General features: G+C 37.0%; 1 protein-coding gene across 2 annotated transcripts in view; it reads left to right on the top strand.

The window, feature by feature from the left end:
* Positions 1-1,185: 1,185 nt before the first annotated feature.
* Positions 1,186-15,238, top strand: part of TPR (translocated promoter region, nuclear basket protein) — a 58,884-nt gene continuing 44,831 nt past the window's right edge. The window contains exons 1-12 of one of the 2 annotated variants that reach the window (XM_039320616.1): positions 1,186-1,421; positions 3,966-4,070; positions 4,613-4,686; positions 6,110-6,206; positions 7,646-7,749; positions 8,609-8,773; positions 8,980-9,072; positions 10,171-10,251; positions 12,024-12,111; positions 12,745-12,885; positions 13,817-13,908; positions 14,361-14,558. In XM_039320616.1, the coding sequence (XP_039176550.1) occupies positions 1,271-1,421; positions 3,966-4,070; positions 4,613-4,686; positions 6,110-6,206; positions 7,646-7,749; positions 8,609-8,773; positions 8,980-9,072; positions 10,171-10,251; positions 12,024-12,111; positions 12,745-12,885; positions 13,817-13,908; positions 14,361-14,558 (1,389 nt within the window). In that variant the 5' untranslated portion in view covers positions 1,186-1,270. The remainder of the gene's footprint in view (positions 1,422-3,965; positions 4,071-4,612; positions 4,687-6,109; positions 6,207-7,645; positions 7,750-8,608; positions 8,774-8,979; positions 9,073-10,170; positions 10,252-12,023; positions 12,112-12,744; positions 12,886-13,816; positions 13,909-14,360; positions 14,559-15,238) is intronic. The other variant, XM_039320615.1, reaches the window with a different exon arrangement.

Here is a 15,238-nt window from a genome sequence, read left to right as displayed (position 1 = left end):
CCAAGATGGCGTAAGGCAAGATGACATAAACACTGGATGTATTTCCGGGGGAGATGTGGCATTTCCTTCATTGGGATAAGAGAGCTATTTCTAATAGCTGTAGCTTAAGTCAGCGTTTCCTAACTTCATCAACTTCATCGACTTCAAACTCTCAGAATCCAGCTGGGAGTTGAAGTCATTCATATCAATTACGGAAACTAAATCCTTCAACACAGCCCTCGTTGGTTTCAAATGCTGACATCCCCTCAATGCAAAATAAAAATAAAAATAGCCTTCCACATTTCCAGGTTCATGAATTTGGGTAAGCTCCACGCGTCACTAAAGCGAAGCATCCCCATCCTACACTACGTTAATCTCGACATCAATTGTAGGAATCTTAATTCTAAAGGTGCTTTTTTTCTGGAGGCAACTGGGCTTTCTTATTGTTCTTTGAAAACGTTTCGCTTCTCATCTAAGAAGCTTCTTCAGCTCTGGATGGTGGAGAATGGAAGGACTTATATTCCTTGCAGACACTTGCATTCTTTTAGAGTCATTGAGATTATGTGGAGGTTTATCTATGTCCTCAGGGTCACCTGAGCAGTGCAAATGAGTGTGGAGTCTTCTTGGCTGCAGAATGTTTTCTGCCCCGTGTCCCTTCATTGTTGAAGTCAGGCGCAAGCAGTTGGGGAATGAATCTGTGTTGTTTACGTCTCAAACTGAAGTGCAAACGGTTCCCGCAGTGTGCAATGTTTTCTGGAAATCCATTCATACTCCCGCACCATTTGAAGGGTTTACATCTCAAAGTGCATAGCTAACCTTTCCATTCCCCACCATCCAGTCAGAACTGAAGAAGCTTCTTGGATGAGAAGCAAAACGTCTTCAAAAACAAAGTCCAGTTGCCTCGTGAAAAAGCACCTTTGGGACAACCATGGCCTGGATGACCGAGAATCTCCATAGGCATGTAGTCCCAAAAGTGATTTTTCACGAAGCAACTGGATTTTCTTGTTTTTCTTTGAAGACATTTGGTTTGCCTCGCGAAAAAGCACCTTTGGGATAACTATAACCTGGATGACTGGGAATCTCAATTGACACAGACATGCAGGAATCCAAATAGCTTACTTCTAGCGACTGCTGCGCTTTGCGCGTGCGCTCTTCGGTCACGTGACTCGCTTTCCCAGCCTTCCTGCTCTATCCTTTCCGGGGTTGAAGACTCAAAGAAAAACACACACACACAAAAAAAAAACGGAGGTGGAGAGTGGATAGGGAGGCATTTTTCTGCAGGCTGCCCAAGATGGCGGCGGTCCTGCAGCAGGTTTTGGAGCGCGCCGAATTAGTCAAGCTGCCCAAAGCCGTGCAGGGCAAATTGGAGCGATTCCTCGCCGATCAACAGAGCGAGATCGACGGACTCCGTACTAGGCATGAGCGCTACAAGGTGGACAGCGGTGAGTGAGGTCGCGTTGCCGGGAAAAAAAAGCTGGGTCGGATAGGATGCGGCGAGCGCGGGCGGTCCATCATTTCCTGCGTGAGCGTCGGGAAAACGGGCAAAGGGGGAAATTGGGAGGATTCAGCCTGGCAGCCTTTATTCTAGTGTGCTGGACATTTCTACAAAGGAATAAAGCTAAAAGGGGAAAGACCAACTTGCTATTGTCTGTTGCATTGAATTTCCCTTTACCAGGAGCTCTGCTGGCTGCAGTGATGGATATTGTAGTCAGATACATTTGTATATAAAACATAGCACCGCATGGGACCAAAGGCTACTTGAACCAGGCTTCAATTTTTAACAGTAAGACGTAGATGCTGAGTTAGGATGTTGCCACTTTGATCGTATTATACCAGATTTCAGCCAGCGTGGCTGTAGTTGTGTCCAAACTTAGTCATATTAAGAGTCATTAAATTTATTTACTAAGCCTTGTTGATATTGCCCCATCTACTTAATACTTTTAGATATCCATTTTCATAGTATGTGAGAAACAACCTATGTGTCCCATCCTATGAAACAAACTTGGTGCCTTAAAGAGAGAGTTAACATTGGTGTTCTGTTTTACTGTAGTTGCCATTTTCTTCTCTGTCCCTTCCGCCCCTCTTTTTATTGCATTGACCATAAGGTAATTGAAAGCGCTTGGGGGAAATCTTCAAAAGAAAAAGAAAAACCCGATCTATAATAAGTACAGTATTCTGTTTGTTGTGTATAGAATTATTAACAAAAAGATTGTGTGATACCTATTAAAAATCAATATATTCTTTGTATATTGCATTTTTCTTTTTTGTAATCTGCCTAGAAAGTGAGTGGGTGGCCATATAAATCCTCCAAGTAACTAAATAAAAACTTTTCACCTGCTCAAAATATATGTGGTATTTTTAAAATAGCATTGATTTGTTGAAAGCAAGGTACTAAGTATCCAGGGTAATCCATACATAAGATTAGTTCCCCTGGCTAGGTATGGTTCCTTTATGTAAGTTTTATTTCTGAAAAAAAATAAGTTCTAAAGAATTTTCACACATTCCCAGCAATATTGCACATTATTATCTTCTGTTTAGAGCAGGGGAGAACTTGCAGGACTCCAGATGTTATTGACATACAGGTTTCCCTTATTGTTAATTAAGGTGTACTGATTTAGATTTTTGAGTGTATCACCAACTTTCATTTAACTGAAAAATACCTACATTCAAAAAGTAAAAATAACACTATGAGCCATTAGTTTAATGTTCAGTATCCATTCTCAAAAGCTTTAAATTCTCAAAATAAAGATTTATACAGGTAGTTCTCGACTTACAATAGTTCATTTAGTGACCGTTCAAAGTTACATCAGCACTGAAAAAAGTGACTTATGACTTTTTCACACTTACAACCATTTCAGCATCCTCAGTCATGTGATCAAAATTCAGACGCTTGGCCATCGGTTTATATTTATGATGGTTGCAGTGTCCTGGGGTCATGTGATCACTTTTGCAACCTTCTTACAAGCAAAATCAATGGGGAAGCCAGATTCACTTTACTAATTCTGTATTACTAACTTAACAACTGCAATGATTCACTTAACTACTGTGGCAAAAAAGGTCATAAAATGGAGCAACATTCACTTAACAAATGTCTCAGCAACATAAATGTTGGGCTCAATTGTCATAACCTGAGAACTATTTGTATAGATGTGTTGGCTGCACTCATGCTTTTCCCCCCGTATCAGAATTTTTTATAACTATGACTTGTTGTCACACTTAACTCTAAACCCCAAACAAGTCAGATATTTGGTCTGGCTGGGTATTATACTATACAGTATCCATTGTATTGCTTATATAAATATGAAGTTACCAAAGGTTGCTGTCTCTTTGATTATCTTAACAATTTTATTGAAATCAGTTTAGGAAGTAATCCTACACATACTGTACTTCCACAGATATGTAAACTTCCTTGATCATAATGTCAGAGCTGATCTGGATACAGTTGGATTCTCCCAAACCTAGAGGAAGATTGTGTTCTGCCAACCTGAACTGTGAGGAAGAAATAGGGACAAATTTGGAGAAACAGTTTAGATCAGGGGTCCCCAACCCCGGGTCCGTGGACCAGTACCGGGCCGCGGCATGCCACAACCGGTCTGCACAAACAAGCAAAGCCCTATCCGTGGGATGCAGGCACATAACCAATTCCTGGTGCCCAAAAGATTGGGGACGTCTGGTTTAGATATCCTAACTGGATATGGAGACATTGTAGCAAGAAAGAAAGTGGAACATGTAAAATTTATTTTTATCCCACCTTTATTATTTTTATGAATTAGTTAAGGTGGCAAGTACATCTAATACTTCTTCCTCTTCCTAGGCCAAAAGTCACCCAGCTGGTTTTCATGCCTAAGGCAGGACTAGAACTCATAGTCTCCTAGTTTCTAACCTGACGCCTTAGCCAATAGCCCAAAGGTGCAAAGGTTACATTTTTATTTATTTTCCTGCAAGGGATAATACAGTACTGAAGTGTATTAATGGATGTTTTACAGAGCAACAATATTTTGAAGTAGAAAAACGATTGGCTCAGAGTCAGGAGAGGCTTGTTAATGAAACACAGGAATGTCAGAATCTCCGAGAAGAGCTCACCAAGCTTAGTAAGTATAACTTTGTTAAGTGGGTCACAAAATAATATTACTGTAGTTATATGACTGTATAAAATTTAAGACAAATATTGAAAAGTTTTGTTTTAGAAAATGAACAACGTGCTATTTTTTTATGATTCTAATCATTTTTTATACACTTACTGTTCCAAGATTTTAGGAGTGAAGACTGTAATTCTAAGTATTAAAGCTACTTTTCGCAATAAATTCCCCTCAATAGGCCTATGTAAAGTCTCCTATATAAGAGGAATGTGACTTCCAGCTGGTGCAAAAGTTTAAAATCACACAAACCAGCAGTGGGGATGTTATAATGGAAGGTAACTTTTTTAGAATTCTATAGCTTGTCTATGATTGAGGCATATTTGAAATGATTAGACAGCAGTTTTCTCATTTCAGTACCATAGATGTATAAGAATCTTAAGTCTGAGTATTTATTCCTTGGGATAGGAAGTGTTATTATTTGGTCATGCTGTTGCTAATGAATGGTTTATTGTAATACAAACATGAAAGTAGCCTTCTTTTTGAACACTCTACAGATGAGCAATTGAAGAAGCTAAATGAGAAAAACAAAGAACTGGAAGGTGCTCAAGATCACAATGTGGCCATACAGGTATGGGGGCTGTGTCAAGAAGCATTCAGAATTGGAATTTATAATTTGTGCCTATTTTGTATTTTTTTAATCCTGTTTTTATTTTTTTTAAATAACTCAAGGCAGTGTACATACTTAATACTCTTCCCTTCTCCTATTTTTCCTACAACAACAACCCTGTGAAGTGAGTTGGGCTGAGAAAGGGTGAATGGCCCAATGTCTTCCAGCTGACTTTCATGCCTAAGGCGGGACTAGAACTTACAGTCTCCTCGTGTTTAGCCTGGTACATTAACCATTAGATTAGACTGGCCCTACCCGCTGAAAATTGGTAAAGAGCAGTAGAAATTCAAGGCAACTTATCCAATCTTTGGTGTTCTACAGCCATGCTATTTTTTTCTTTGTTTTGGAATATTGCCACTTTTATACAATTGCTGAATGGGTAAATGGATAAATTATTTTATTTAAATAATAAAATTATTTATTATTAAAATAAATAAATGCAGCATTTTGCCCCATTTTCCAAAAGTTTTAGTCATTTACCTATCTGATGAAATCAGTTTGGGATTAAATTATTTTCATGTAATCAAATTTGTAAAGTGTAAGGCTTGCTCTATAATCATTGACTTCAATTCATAAGACTATCGCCTTTATTCTATTGTTATTTTACCACACCCAGTTATAGTAGAAATGGAGCCCAATATATTATCATAGTATAGCATTACATAATGATGGAGGCACTGTACGTACAGGTTCTTACTGCTGGATGGATCTCTGTGTGATGTGTGATCTTAGATCTGGGACAATTCCTAAAGATGCTGATAGTTCTTCAAATAATTCAGGGGTTTCAAATTCGCAATGTCACGTGACGTGTCACGACATATCGTGACTTTTTTTCCATTGCCGGCAATGGGATGGGCGTGGTTTTGGCATGACACATCTGGCCTGCAGGCCAGCAGTTTGACACCCATGAAATAATTGGTTTGAGAGCATAGATTAGAGAAATAGTCTTCAGAATTTTTAGTTGGACTAAGACACAACTCTATTTTTGTAATCATTCCCTCGTTCTCCACCTAAATTCTCATAATTATCAAACTTACTGGACATCAGCAATAATACTGAAGTTGTTTTTGTAGTAACTAGTGCAGTATTGGCATATCTTATGCCTCTCTAGAACCGGACAGGACCTTAAAACTCAAATCCAACCTGCCCAGTGCAGAAATTACTAGAAGTGTTCGGACAGATTCAGTTTCTGCTTTAGCAATGCTGAACTTGCCATTTTATGTTGTAGTTTGCATCACTAGCTGACAGCTTATTCAGTTAAGAATGGTTTCTAGATATCAAGTCTAAACCTAATTTCTGGTTATTTTGTCCTTTGGGTTCTGATTCTGCCCTAAGAAGCAACAGAGAATGAATCTATTCCTTCTTGTTTTCTTTTTATTTTTAGAGTCAGCTCACCAGAGCAAAAGAAGAATTGGAAGCAGAGAAGAGAGATTTAGTCCGGACGAGTGAAAGAAGAGCTCAAGAACTAGAACATTTAAATGGTAAAAGGCTGTGTTGCAAGACTGCTTCAATCCTTCAGTGTCTTAAAAAGAACATAGAGCACAGAGATTAAATTGACAGTAAGAATTTGTAAAGTTGGCAACCATTTAAGAAGTTTAATTCTTTTTTGAGCTAAACTTTAGAGACCAATCGAAAGTGAACTTGAATGTTTACTGTAAATGTCAGGTGAAATAATATGGAATATTATTCAAACTACTACTGTGAAAGATATCAAAATGGTTGCATGGTAAAAAAAAAAAATTACAGCCAAAACCGCAAACAAACATACTAGAAAACAATAGAAGAAGTTATAAATATCAAGAATTTTGCAGAGCTACATAAATAAAAAGTATTGAGGTTCACATAATTGCTAGTTAAGTATTTAGTAGCAAAAGTAATTGCAATAAATATGATACCTTCCTAGAAATATCTGGAGTAGGTGAAAATGAGTTAGTGGAGATGTTAATAAGTCAACCTGGCATACTAGTATAAAAGAGACAATACAGAAGCTGGACAAATGGACAAAACCTCTTCTATGCAGGGATGGTGTTAAATCTAGCAACCAGGATGGCAAAGAGTGAAGCAGAGAGTTAACTCTTTTTCCATGGCTGCAATTGTTATCAGCAGTTTTACATGACCTCCTACAGCAGGCATGTCAAACTGCTGGCCCGCGGGCCGAATGCATCATACTGAAACTGCGCCCACCCCATTGCCGGCAATGGGGAAAAATTTGCGATATGTCATACGATGTCATGTGACGTCGCAAGTTTGACATGCCTGTCCTACAGGATGCTCTTATTGTTTACTGCCACCCCAAAGTCTTCAATGATAACCTGAGATGATAGGTATTGCAGAAATCCAAGGAATCATTTCCCCCTCCCAGCCAAAAATGATAATTTCTGTCAGAAAAAAAAATAACACGTCTAGACATACAAATTCTGTCAATAAATACACTGGGAATAAATCGTCAAAGAGAAGATTTCTTTCTTTGTTGTGCAGTAAATTGCTTATTGATTCTGTTGAAGGAAACACTCAAGAAGTTGTTTGATTGTTGAGAATGAGCAGTATGTGGGAAAGCAGTCAAGAGAGATTTTGCTTTGGAAGCCAGGGTAATAGATTATACCTTGGTAGTTAAATTTCAGTGTCATCAGATGTATCATATACATCTAATGTTGTGAGACCTGGAAGGAGAACAGTAAAAAATGTGAAATGCCACAAAAGGCAACCAACACATTACAGTATATACCAGGGGTAGGCATGCTGGCTCAGGAATTCTGGGAGTTGAAGTCCACGAGTCATAAAAGAGCCAAGATTGCCTACCCCTGGTACATAATGTATGAGGCTCAATTCAGAAAGTTGATTTTAACGTTTGTTGTGTTAGCTCACTTTGGGCATTTTAACATCATCTTGATACATCTTATATGTGTTTTTTTCTTTGCAGAGGATGTTAAACGTCTGAATGAGAAACTTACAGCAACAAACACTGCAAAGATAGAGCTTCAGTTAAAACTGGATGAGCTTCAGACATCAGCCCTTTCTGTAAAAGTAAGTATTGGGAAGTTGTTAGTGTTCAGCTGTAGACAGGAGGTTATCACAGATCTTCTAATATCTAATACCTTATTTCATTTATTCAGCTATAAAGTTAGGTATATCTAAGACCCTATAATGATTCTCTCACAACTGAAGCATTTTATGTTATGAAGAATCGAGGATTTTTATGACATTTGCCCTTTTATTTAAAGCTAAAACATGGTAGTAATGTGATATTACCACAGAGCATAGGTTTGAAATTTTGGGCCCTGGGTTTTTGCTTCATTCCTTTTGATTTGATTTTTTTTTTTTTTAAGTAGGCACGTTAACGTTTTCAGAAGCTTAAATTCCTGCTTTGCTTGTTCTTTTCATGTCCTCCACGCTCCTCTGGGTCAGAATCATGCCACTAAATCTCAGTAGCTTGTTCTTAGAGAACAAAAGCTATAGAGAAGAGTGCCTGTAACCAGCATGAGGTAGATAGGCAAGTTCAAAATTTAAAAAATGGATAATAAGTCACAGCAGGATTGTGTTTGAGTAGTTTATTTGAGTTATATACAGTACATACCTAAGTAATCCTCATTGATACATTCATAAATAGCCCAAAGAATTATTTAACCACAGTTTACTGAATTAGCTAAGCATCAGACATATCATAATATGTGTGAACCAAGCCATTGAGTTCAGTTGGATATCTTTCTGTGTAAAACATACAAAATCTATTAAGAAACTGCATAGGCTTGATTGATATGAAGTGCCCCCAAATCTATCTTGATAGAGCTTCTGTTCTGCATTGTATATCTTTGAGCAACTTCTTTTGCACTTTTAAAAAGTGTGAAATAAATACATTTCATATACTTTAAAATTATATTTACAGCACCGTGAGCAGAGGTGGGAACAAGAAAAGGAGCTATTGCAGAATCAGAACGCTTGGCTGAATACTGAACTGAAGGCCAAAACAGATGAGCTTCTGGTCCTTGCTCGAGAAAAAGGAAGTGAAATATTGGAGCTCAAATGTGGCCTGGAGAACAAGAAAGAGGAGGTAGAGGAAATCAGTTTTCAATCAATCAATATTACTATGGCGGATCGGGTGCTTAGACTTGTAGACCCCTTTTAAGGCAGATCAATCAAAGTCACAACTGAAAATGTTTCTTGTACATAAAATATTCTAATTTATTCTAGCCTTCCAACTTGGAAAGCTCATAAATCTAAGAATAATTATTTATATTTATTTTGTACCCCTCCTAGGTTTCTAGACTGGATGAACAAGTCACTGGACTAAAACAGTCTAACAACAATCTGCAAAAACACGTGGAGGATCTTTTGGAAAAATTAAAAGAGGTAAATATAACTGCTTGGCCTTTTTTGGGGAAACATTAAACCAGAGAGACAGCTTTGCTTTCATTCATACTTTTCCTATAAAGGATCTTTTAAAGCTTACCACTTCCCCCCCCCCCCAAGAAACGATGTATATAGTCTCAGAGGTGAAGTGCTTTTAGTGGTTTGTTATGCATATACAGGTAGTCCTTGCTTATTGACCACTTGTTCAGTAACTGAAATTACAACAGGGCTGAAAAAGTAGATTTAAGACCAGTCCTTGATATTGCACCCATCACAGCTCGCAGTCATGTCATCACATTTCAGGCACTTGGCAGCTGGCGCACATTTACAACGGTTGCTGCATCCCCTGAGTCTCTTGATTGCCATTTGCAATCTTCCCAGTTGGCTTCCAAAGTCAATGGAGAAGCCAGCAGGAAATTGCGAGTTATAATCATGTGATGGCTCACTTAATAACCACAGCTTGAATTAACATTTATTTATTTATTTATTTATGAGATTTATATACCGCTTTAAATGCAAGCACTCTCTAAGCGGTGTACACCAGTAAGCAATGTGTATATATATTTACATTGCCCCCAACAATCTGGGTCCTCATTTTACCTACCCCGGAAGGATGGAAGGCTGAGTCAACCTTGAGCCGGTGAGATTTGAACCGCTGACCTGCTGAACACAGTCAGCTAAAGTGGCCTGCAGTACTGCATTCTAACTGCTGCGCCACCTCGGCTCAGGTTGGCACAGCCATGTGATGCTTCCCTTTACAACTATATTGCTTAGTGACGGAGTTGCCAATCCCCGTTGTGGTCAGTAAGTAAGGACTATTTGTATTTTTGGAAAAGTGCAGTGAAGCATATGGCACATTTAGATCATGTCTATCTAAATACTATGGCATTTCAGAATACGTGGAAGCAACAGTTGGTGGAAAATTAGTTGAAAACTAACTCATGTTACCAGTGTTAAAGATTTTATCCTTTATTCCATTTTAAAGTATTCAGGATTTTTAAAGTATTGAATTGTTTTATGAGTATAAGAATATATCGGTTGTTTTATCTTTAATTGTTTAGAACTTTAGAGATTAAACATGTATGTTAATTTTTTTAGACAAAAGAGCAACAAGCTAGTATGGAAGAGAGATTCCACAATGAACTAAATGCTCATATCAAGTTATCTAATTTATATAAGGTATGATTTTGCTATTTGTTCATGATTTCATCTTCTGTATTTAGAAGAGGATAGTCCTGTGAGGAGGCATGTTATCAGTTTGGATCAGCAGTGGTATCAAATTGCACTGCTCCATGCATTTACCATTAGGTTGCTGGTGGCCAGTGATCCCTCTGTTTCCCTGCTGTCCTCCACCCTCCCTGTCCAAAATAGAAAAAAAAAACCATAGGGGCTGATTAGTAACTGCTACCGTGGGGGGAAATCCCAATTCCAGTTGGTTAAATTGGGAAACCTGTCCTTTTAAATGGTACGTTTATCATTGCAATAAAACAATAGTGCCGCTAGGAATTATTTATTGGATAAGCTTTAAATTATATATGGGTCAAGCTATAAATTGACATAAATTGTGGTATTCAAATTACATAAACTGGGCCCATAAAACATGCTAAGCTAAAGGACAGATCATTTTACAGTTAATGTAATGTGTAAATTCTGCCTTCATGATACATTCAGCGTGGAAGAAAAATGCTTGCTGATTCCAGTTCTGCTCCAAGTATAGGGGCTTTGACACCATCTGAGCTTGAAAATGGTAGAAACCGCCTCAAGTAGGCTTGTGGGGACTGGAGACAAAGGAATTAAACTCGTATGTGAAATATCTGGTGTTACTGTTTGTATTTTCCATGAGAATTTCCCCTCTTTTTTCTTTATTAAATTAATTATAGTTAACATGATAAACGTGAAGTGCCAGTACTAATTACTTGATGAGCTTTACAATGGCCAGGTTTATACTTAGGCCTGTTTTTAATTATAGCCATTGAATAAACTGCTGTGGTCTAATTCACATAATATTAAGGTACAATGGATGGACTTAAGAATCACACTCAACTGAAAGCAATATTATTTATCAGATGTTTGAATCCAGTATTAGTTGCAGGCAGGATTTATTTTATTTGGTATAACTACTCTACAGTATTTAGCTTTTGAGGTTCTTTGCAAAGTGTGGTATTAACTTGTACTAATTTTTAAAATTTTCAAGATTTTGCTTGCAAAAATTTGCCTAAAATTGGTGCCAAAGTACGGTTAAAAATAATCACTTGTCAAAACTGATGATTGTACAGTGTAAGATTAACGATGGGTAATGCTGAAATGGGGACAGAATTTAGAAGTAGTATCTGAGCTTATAAGGTATTGTCCTTTCCAACATTCAAGAGAGTGAGAAACATTAAAATGAGCATTGAATCTGATTGTGACTACAGTCACTTTGTCATATTGATAATTTGTGGACAGTGAGACACTTCCAGTCTTATGGACTATAGTTCCTAATGGGAAGTGAAAAATATACCAGACAATCAAATGCAACTGTCTTCTTTTGGTAAATTGTTTTTCAGCTGAAGCATTGTGGCTTAATCTGTATCTACTTCACGTACTAAATTGCCAAAGACCCCCTTTTATAGTGTATAGTTACCAGTATGATCTTGAATAATTCATGCCAAATGCCATAATGACAAATATATTTGAATGTTACTACTAATTGCCAGGTCATAGATAACACTTCCATATAATCTGCTTTAAATAGAAACACATGTCTCCTAAATATATTTTTTTAAAAAACAGACACACATAGACTTTAATCTGGGGCTATGATTTTTATATTGTACAAATTCCACTTCATGTTCCCAGCAGTATCTTACAGGTTTCAACCTGTGTCCACTTCCATAGGCTTTAACCTTTAAAGAACTGCACATTTTTTCTTAGTAAATATGACTGGCTCAGTTACAATACATTGCATTTAGAGTGCTGCGGATGACTTGGAAGCAAAGAGTAATGAGTTGACTCAAGCTGTGGAGGAGCTGCACAAACTTCTCAAAGAGGCTGGTGAAGGTAAGGATTATATCGTTGGAGAATTTCAAATTTTGCTTGAGGCTTTATCACTTGTCCTTGCTGCTTTTTGCAATCTGCCAATTAACATTTGTTGAAAATCAAATCTAGGCCCCAAGTTACTTTAAGTATGCCAAAGAAGGACAATATGAAATAAGTCTTGCCAAAATATGGCTTGTCAGAATGATTGTTATTGTCTAAAATGATAATAAAGCAACATTTTAAAAATCAGTGTTGGCTTAAAGTTCAGAAATTTTTTTCACTTCCCCACCCCAAAATCTTTGGAGATAGATAGATAGATAGATAGATAGATAGATAGATAGATAGATAGATAGATAGATAGATAGATAGATAGATAGATAGAGCAAGACATAGTCCCAAACATCATAAAATTCCTTTTCCACCTTAATTTATTCTGTTTTTGACTTGCTTGTTTTCAAAAGATATTTGCTGTTTTCATTGGAAAGAGGGAAGATACTGTTTGAACAATGCAAGTCCGCATATTTTGGTCTTTCTTTTAGTTGACTACTAAAGAGGCTGTATTGGAAATATCTGCCTTATTGTCATGAATCGCATGATCTTCCATCGAACATGCATGTGACTCTTGCTGTCAATGTATTTTTCTGCCATTCTCAGCTAACAAAGAAACACAGGATCGTTTGGCTGAGATGGAGCAAGCAAAGGCTGCAGTTGAAAAAGAACTGAAGGAAAAGATTAGCAAATTGGAGAAAGAATTGGACAATGCAAATGATCTGGTTTCAGCTACCAAGCGAAAAGGTCTGGTAACTTCTAGGGAAGGGACAGTTTAAAATTTGGGACACTTAACATTAACGTTAACTGGTTAATTGATTTCATTGCAGTAACTATGATTCTAGTACTAAAAATGAAATAGCTAAAAATACTTTGAAAACAAATTACTGTCCTAGGTGTGATTTTTTTTAAAATTACTGTCTTCCCCTTGCTATAGCAGGAACATTTGTGAGCAATATTCATGGCCATTTTTAGTTTTTTTAGTGTATAAATTAATAATCTCAATTGGTACTTTGCAAGAATTATATTAATTGAAAAAGTACAGGTGAGCTTGACCTCTGAATAAGGCGATGCAAAGATCTGGATTCAAGGGAAAGAGATGATTTGGATTGTACCATGAGCGTACACATACCTCCTTAAATCAAATGCAATATCACTCTTTCTTCTTCAAATCAAGATTGTTGAATAGTTCTAATTAGTGGTGTCTGCACAGTTTCCTAAATGTCTTCGTTCAAACTATAGTTTAAGATTGTTTCGTGAGCACCTTGGCTTTTTTTTGGACATAGGGGATCTTCTTTCCAACTTCTGTTGTGCAGCCAGGAGAAGTTCAAAAGCTTTTGGTTAATATAATTTGCTATATCGTGTTGCCCAAGAGCTTCTAGTAGTTAATGTCAATCATGGGTAACCTTTTTGATATTAATCTTTGAAATTTCCATAAATTAATCCTCATTAAACCTAACCAGCATTTGGAATGACCATACAAAGGGTTCGGAAATCTTTCCAGCGGCACATTGGATAGAAAAAAGGATTAGGCTCATTCCATGCAGCTGGTGTCGTTTGGGATATCTGAGCACAATTAATATGGTAAAAATATGTGAGAGGAAGATTGTTTAATTAGATTGCTTATTACATTAATGATCACCTTTTAAAAGTGTGCTGGGACCTTAATCTTTTCTAGGGGCCATACTTTCAGAGGATGAGCTGGCAGCTATGTCTCCTACAGCTGCTGCTGTTGCAAAAGTGGTCAAGCCTGGTATGAAATTAACTGAGGTAGGAATTAAATCGATGATATTTGTACTGTTTACAAGATCATGTATTTTATGGTAACAACATTCCCAAGAATAGTGTTTAAACAGATTTTTTTTTCATTGTCAACAAGGAGTATTTGGGATTATCCTCATATGATATCCCTGCCCATAATCCACATAGAAAAAGGAAGAAAATATATATAAACCTAGTGTTCTTTAGTAATAAATGTGTTTTTTACTAATATTTAAAACTGGATTATAATTTACAGAAGTACTTCATTTTGGATAAATTGTTTGTTACTGTTTTAGATTCTTTCTCTCTGTGTATAGGCTGTTAGGGGGGCTAACAAGTCCAGATTGATTATATAGGATGGTTAAGCCCTTCAAACACATAAGTGAATGATACATTGAAAAGGTCTTTTGGGATAAAAACTTGGACAAGATTATTTCCTATTTTTTATTTATTTACTACAGCTTTACAATGCCTATGTAGAAGCTCAGGATCAGCTGCTTTTGGAAAAATTAGAGAATAAGAGGATCAATAAATATTTGGATGAAATAGTGCAGGAAGTAGAAGCCAAGGCACCCATTCTGAAGCGTCAGCGAGAAGAATATGAACGCTCCCAAAAGGCTGTAGCAAGTCTTTCTGCTAAACTTGAGCAAGCTATGAAGGTCAGTATGATTCACACACAAAATGTAACAACCTTTACAAAAGTGCTCTAGGATCCCATACTGTTTTTAAGCAATATACTATACATTGGCAACTCATCAACTTCTGATTTCAGACCAAAATTTATGGAGGATTTACAGTATACATCAATCTAAGAAAATGATCACAGAAAACAGATTTGGGGGGATTAGACCTGTCCTTTATGAAAAAGAAAATGTTGCTTTCAGTGGATGGTAACACTTTAGATTTCATGTAGAGGTTTCCGCTTTAAAAGTTTCATAAATAAGAATATGTACATCTATATAGATACAAATGCTAATATTGTTCCTGACAAACTTGCTTTTTCAGTGGTAGATAGTATGTTTACGTTTATCTAAACAAGCAGTGCAACATATGGTGTTACCACTCATCAAGATTTGCCCTGTGTGCTTTCAGTGATTGTGTGGCTCAGTGCTGTTTGAAGACGCCTTAAAATTCTTCTGTAATTTGGAACAGATAATCAATGTATAATCTAAATGATTTTTTTCCAGATCCATCTACTTATGTTGTTTTGTTTTTCCTCCATGTTGATTACATAAACAGTGACCTATGTTGATAGGTTAGACCAGGGGTAGCCAGGCAACCTTGGCTCTTTTATGACTCGTGAACTTCAGCTCCCAGAATTCCTGAGCCAGCATGTCTC

This window comes from Crotalus tigris, unplaced genomic scaffold (assembly GCF_016545835.1).
Source record: "Crotalus tigris isolate CLP2741 ecotype Arizona unplaced genomic scaffold, ASM1654583v1 scf7180000023662.225785, whole genome shotgun sequence".
Taxonomy (NCBI): domain Eukaryota; kingdom Metazoa; phylum Chordata; class Lepidosauria; order Squamata; family Viperidae; genus Crotalus; species Crotalus tigris.
Note: the sequence above shows the minus strand (reverse complement) of the source record. Positions and strands in the feature narration are given on the sequence as shown.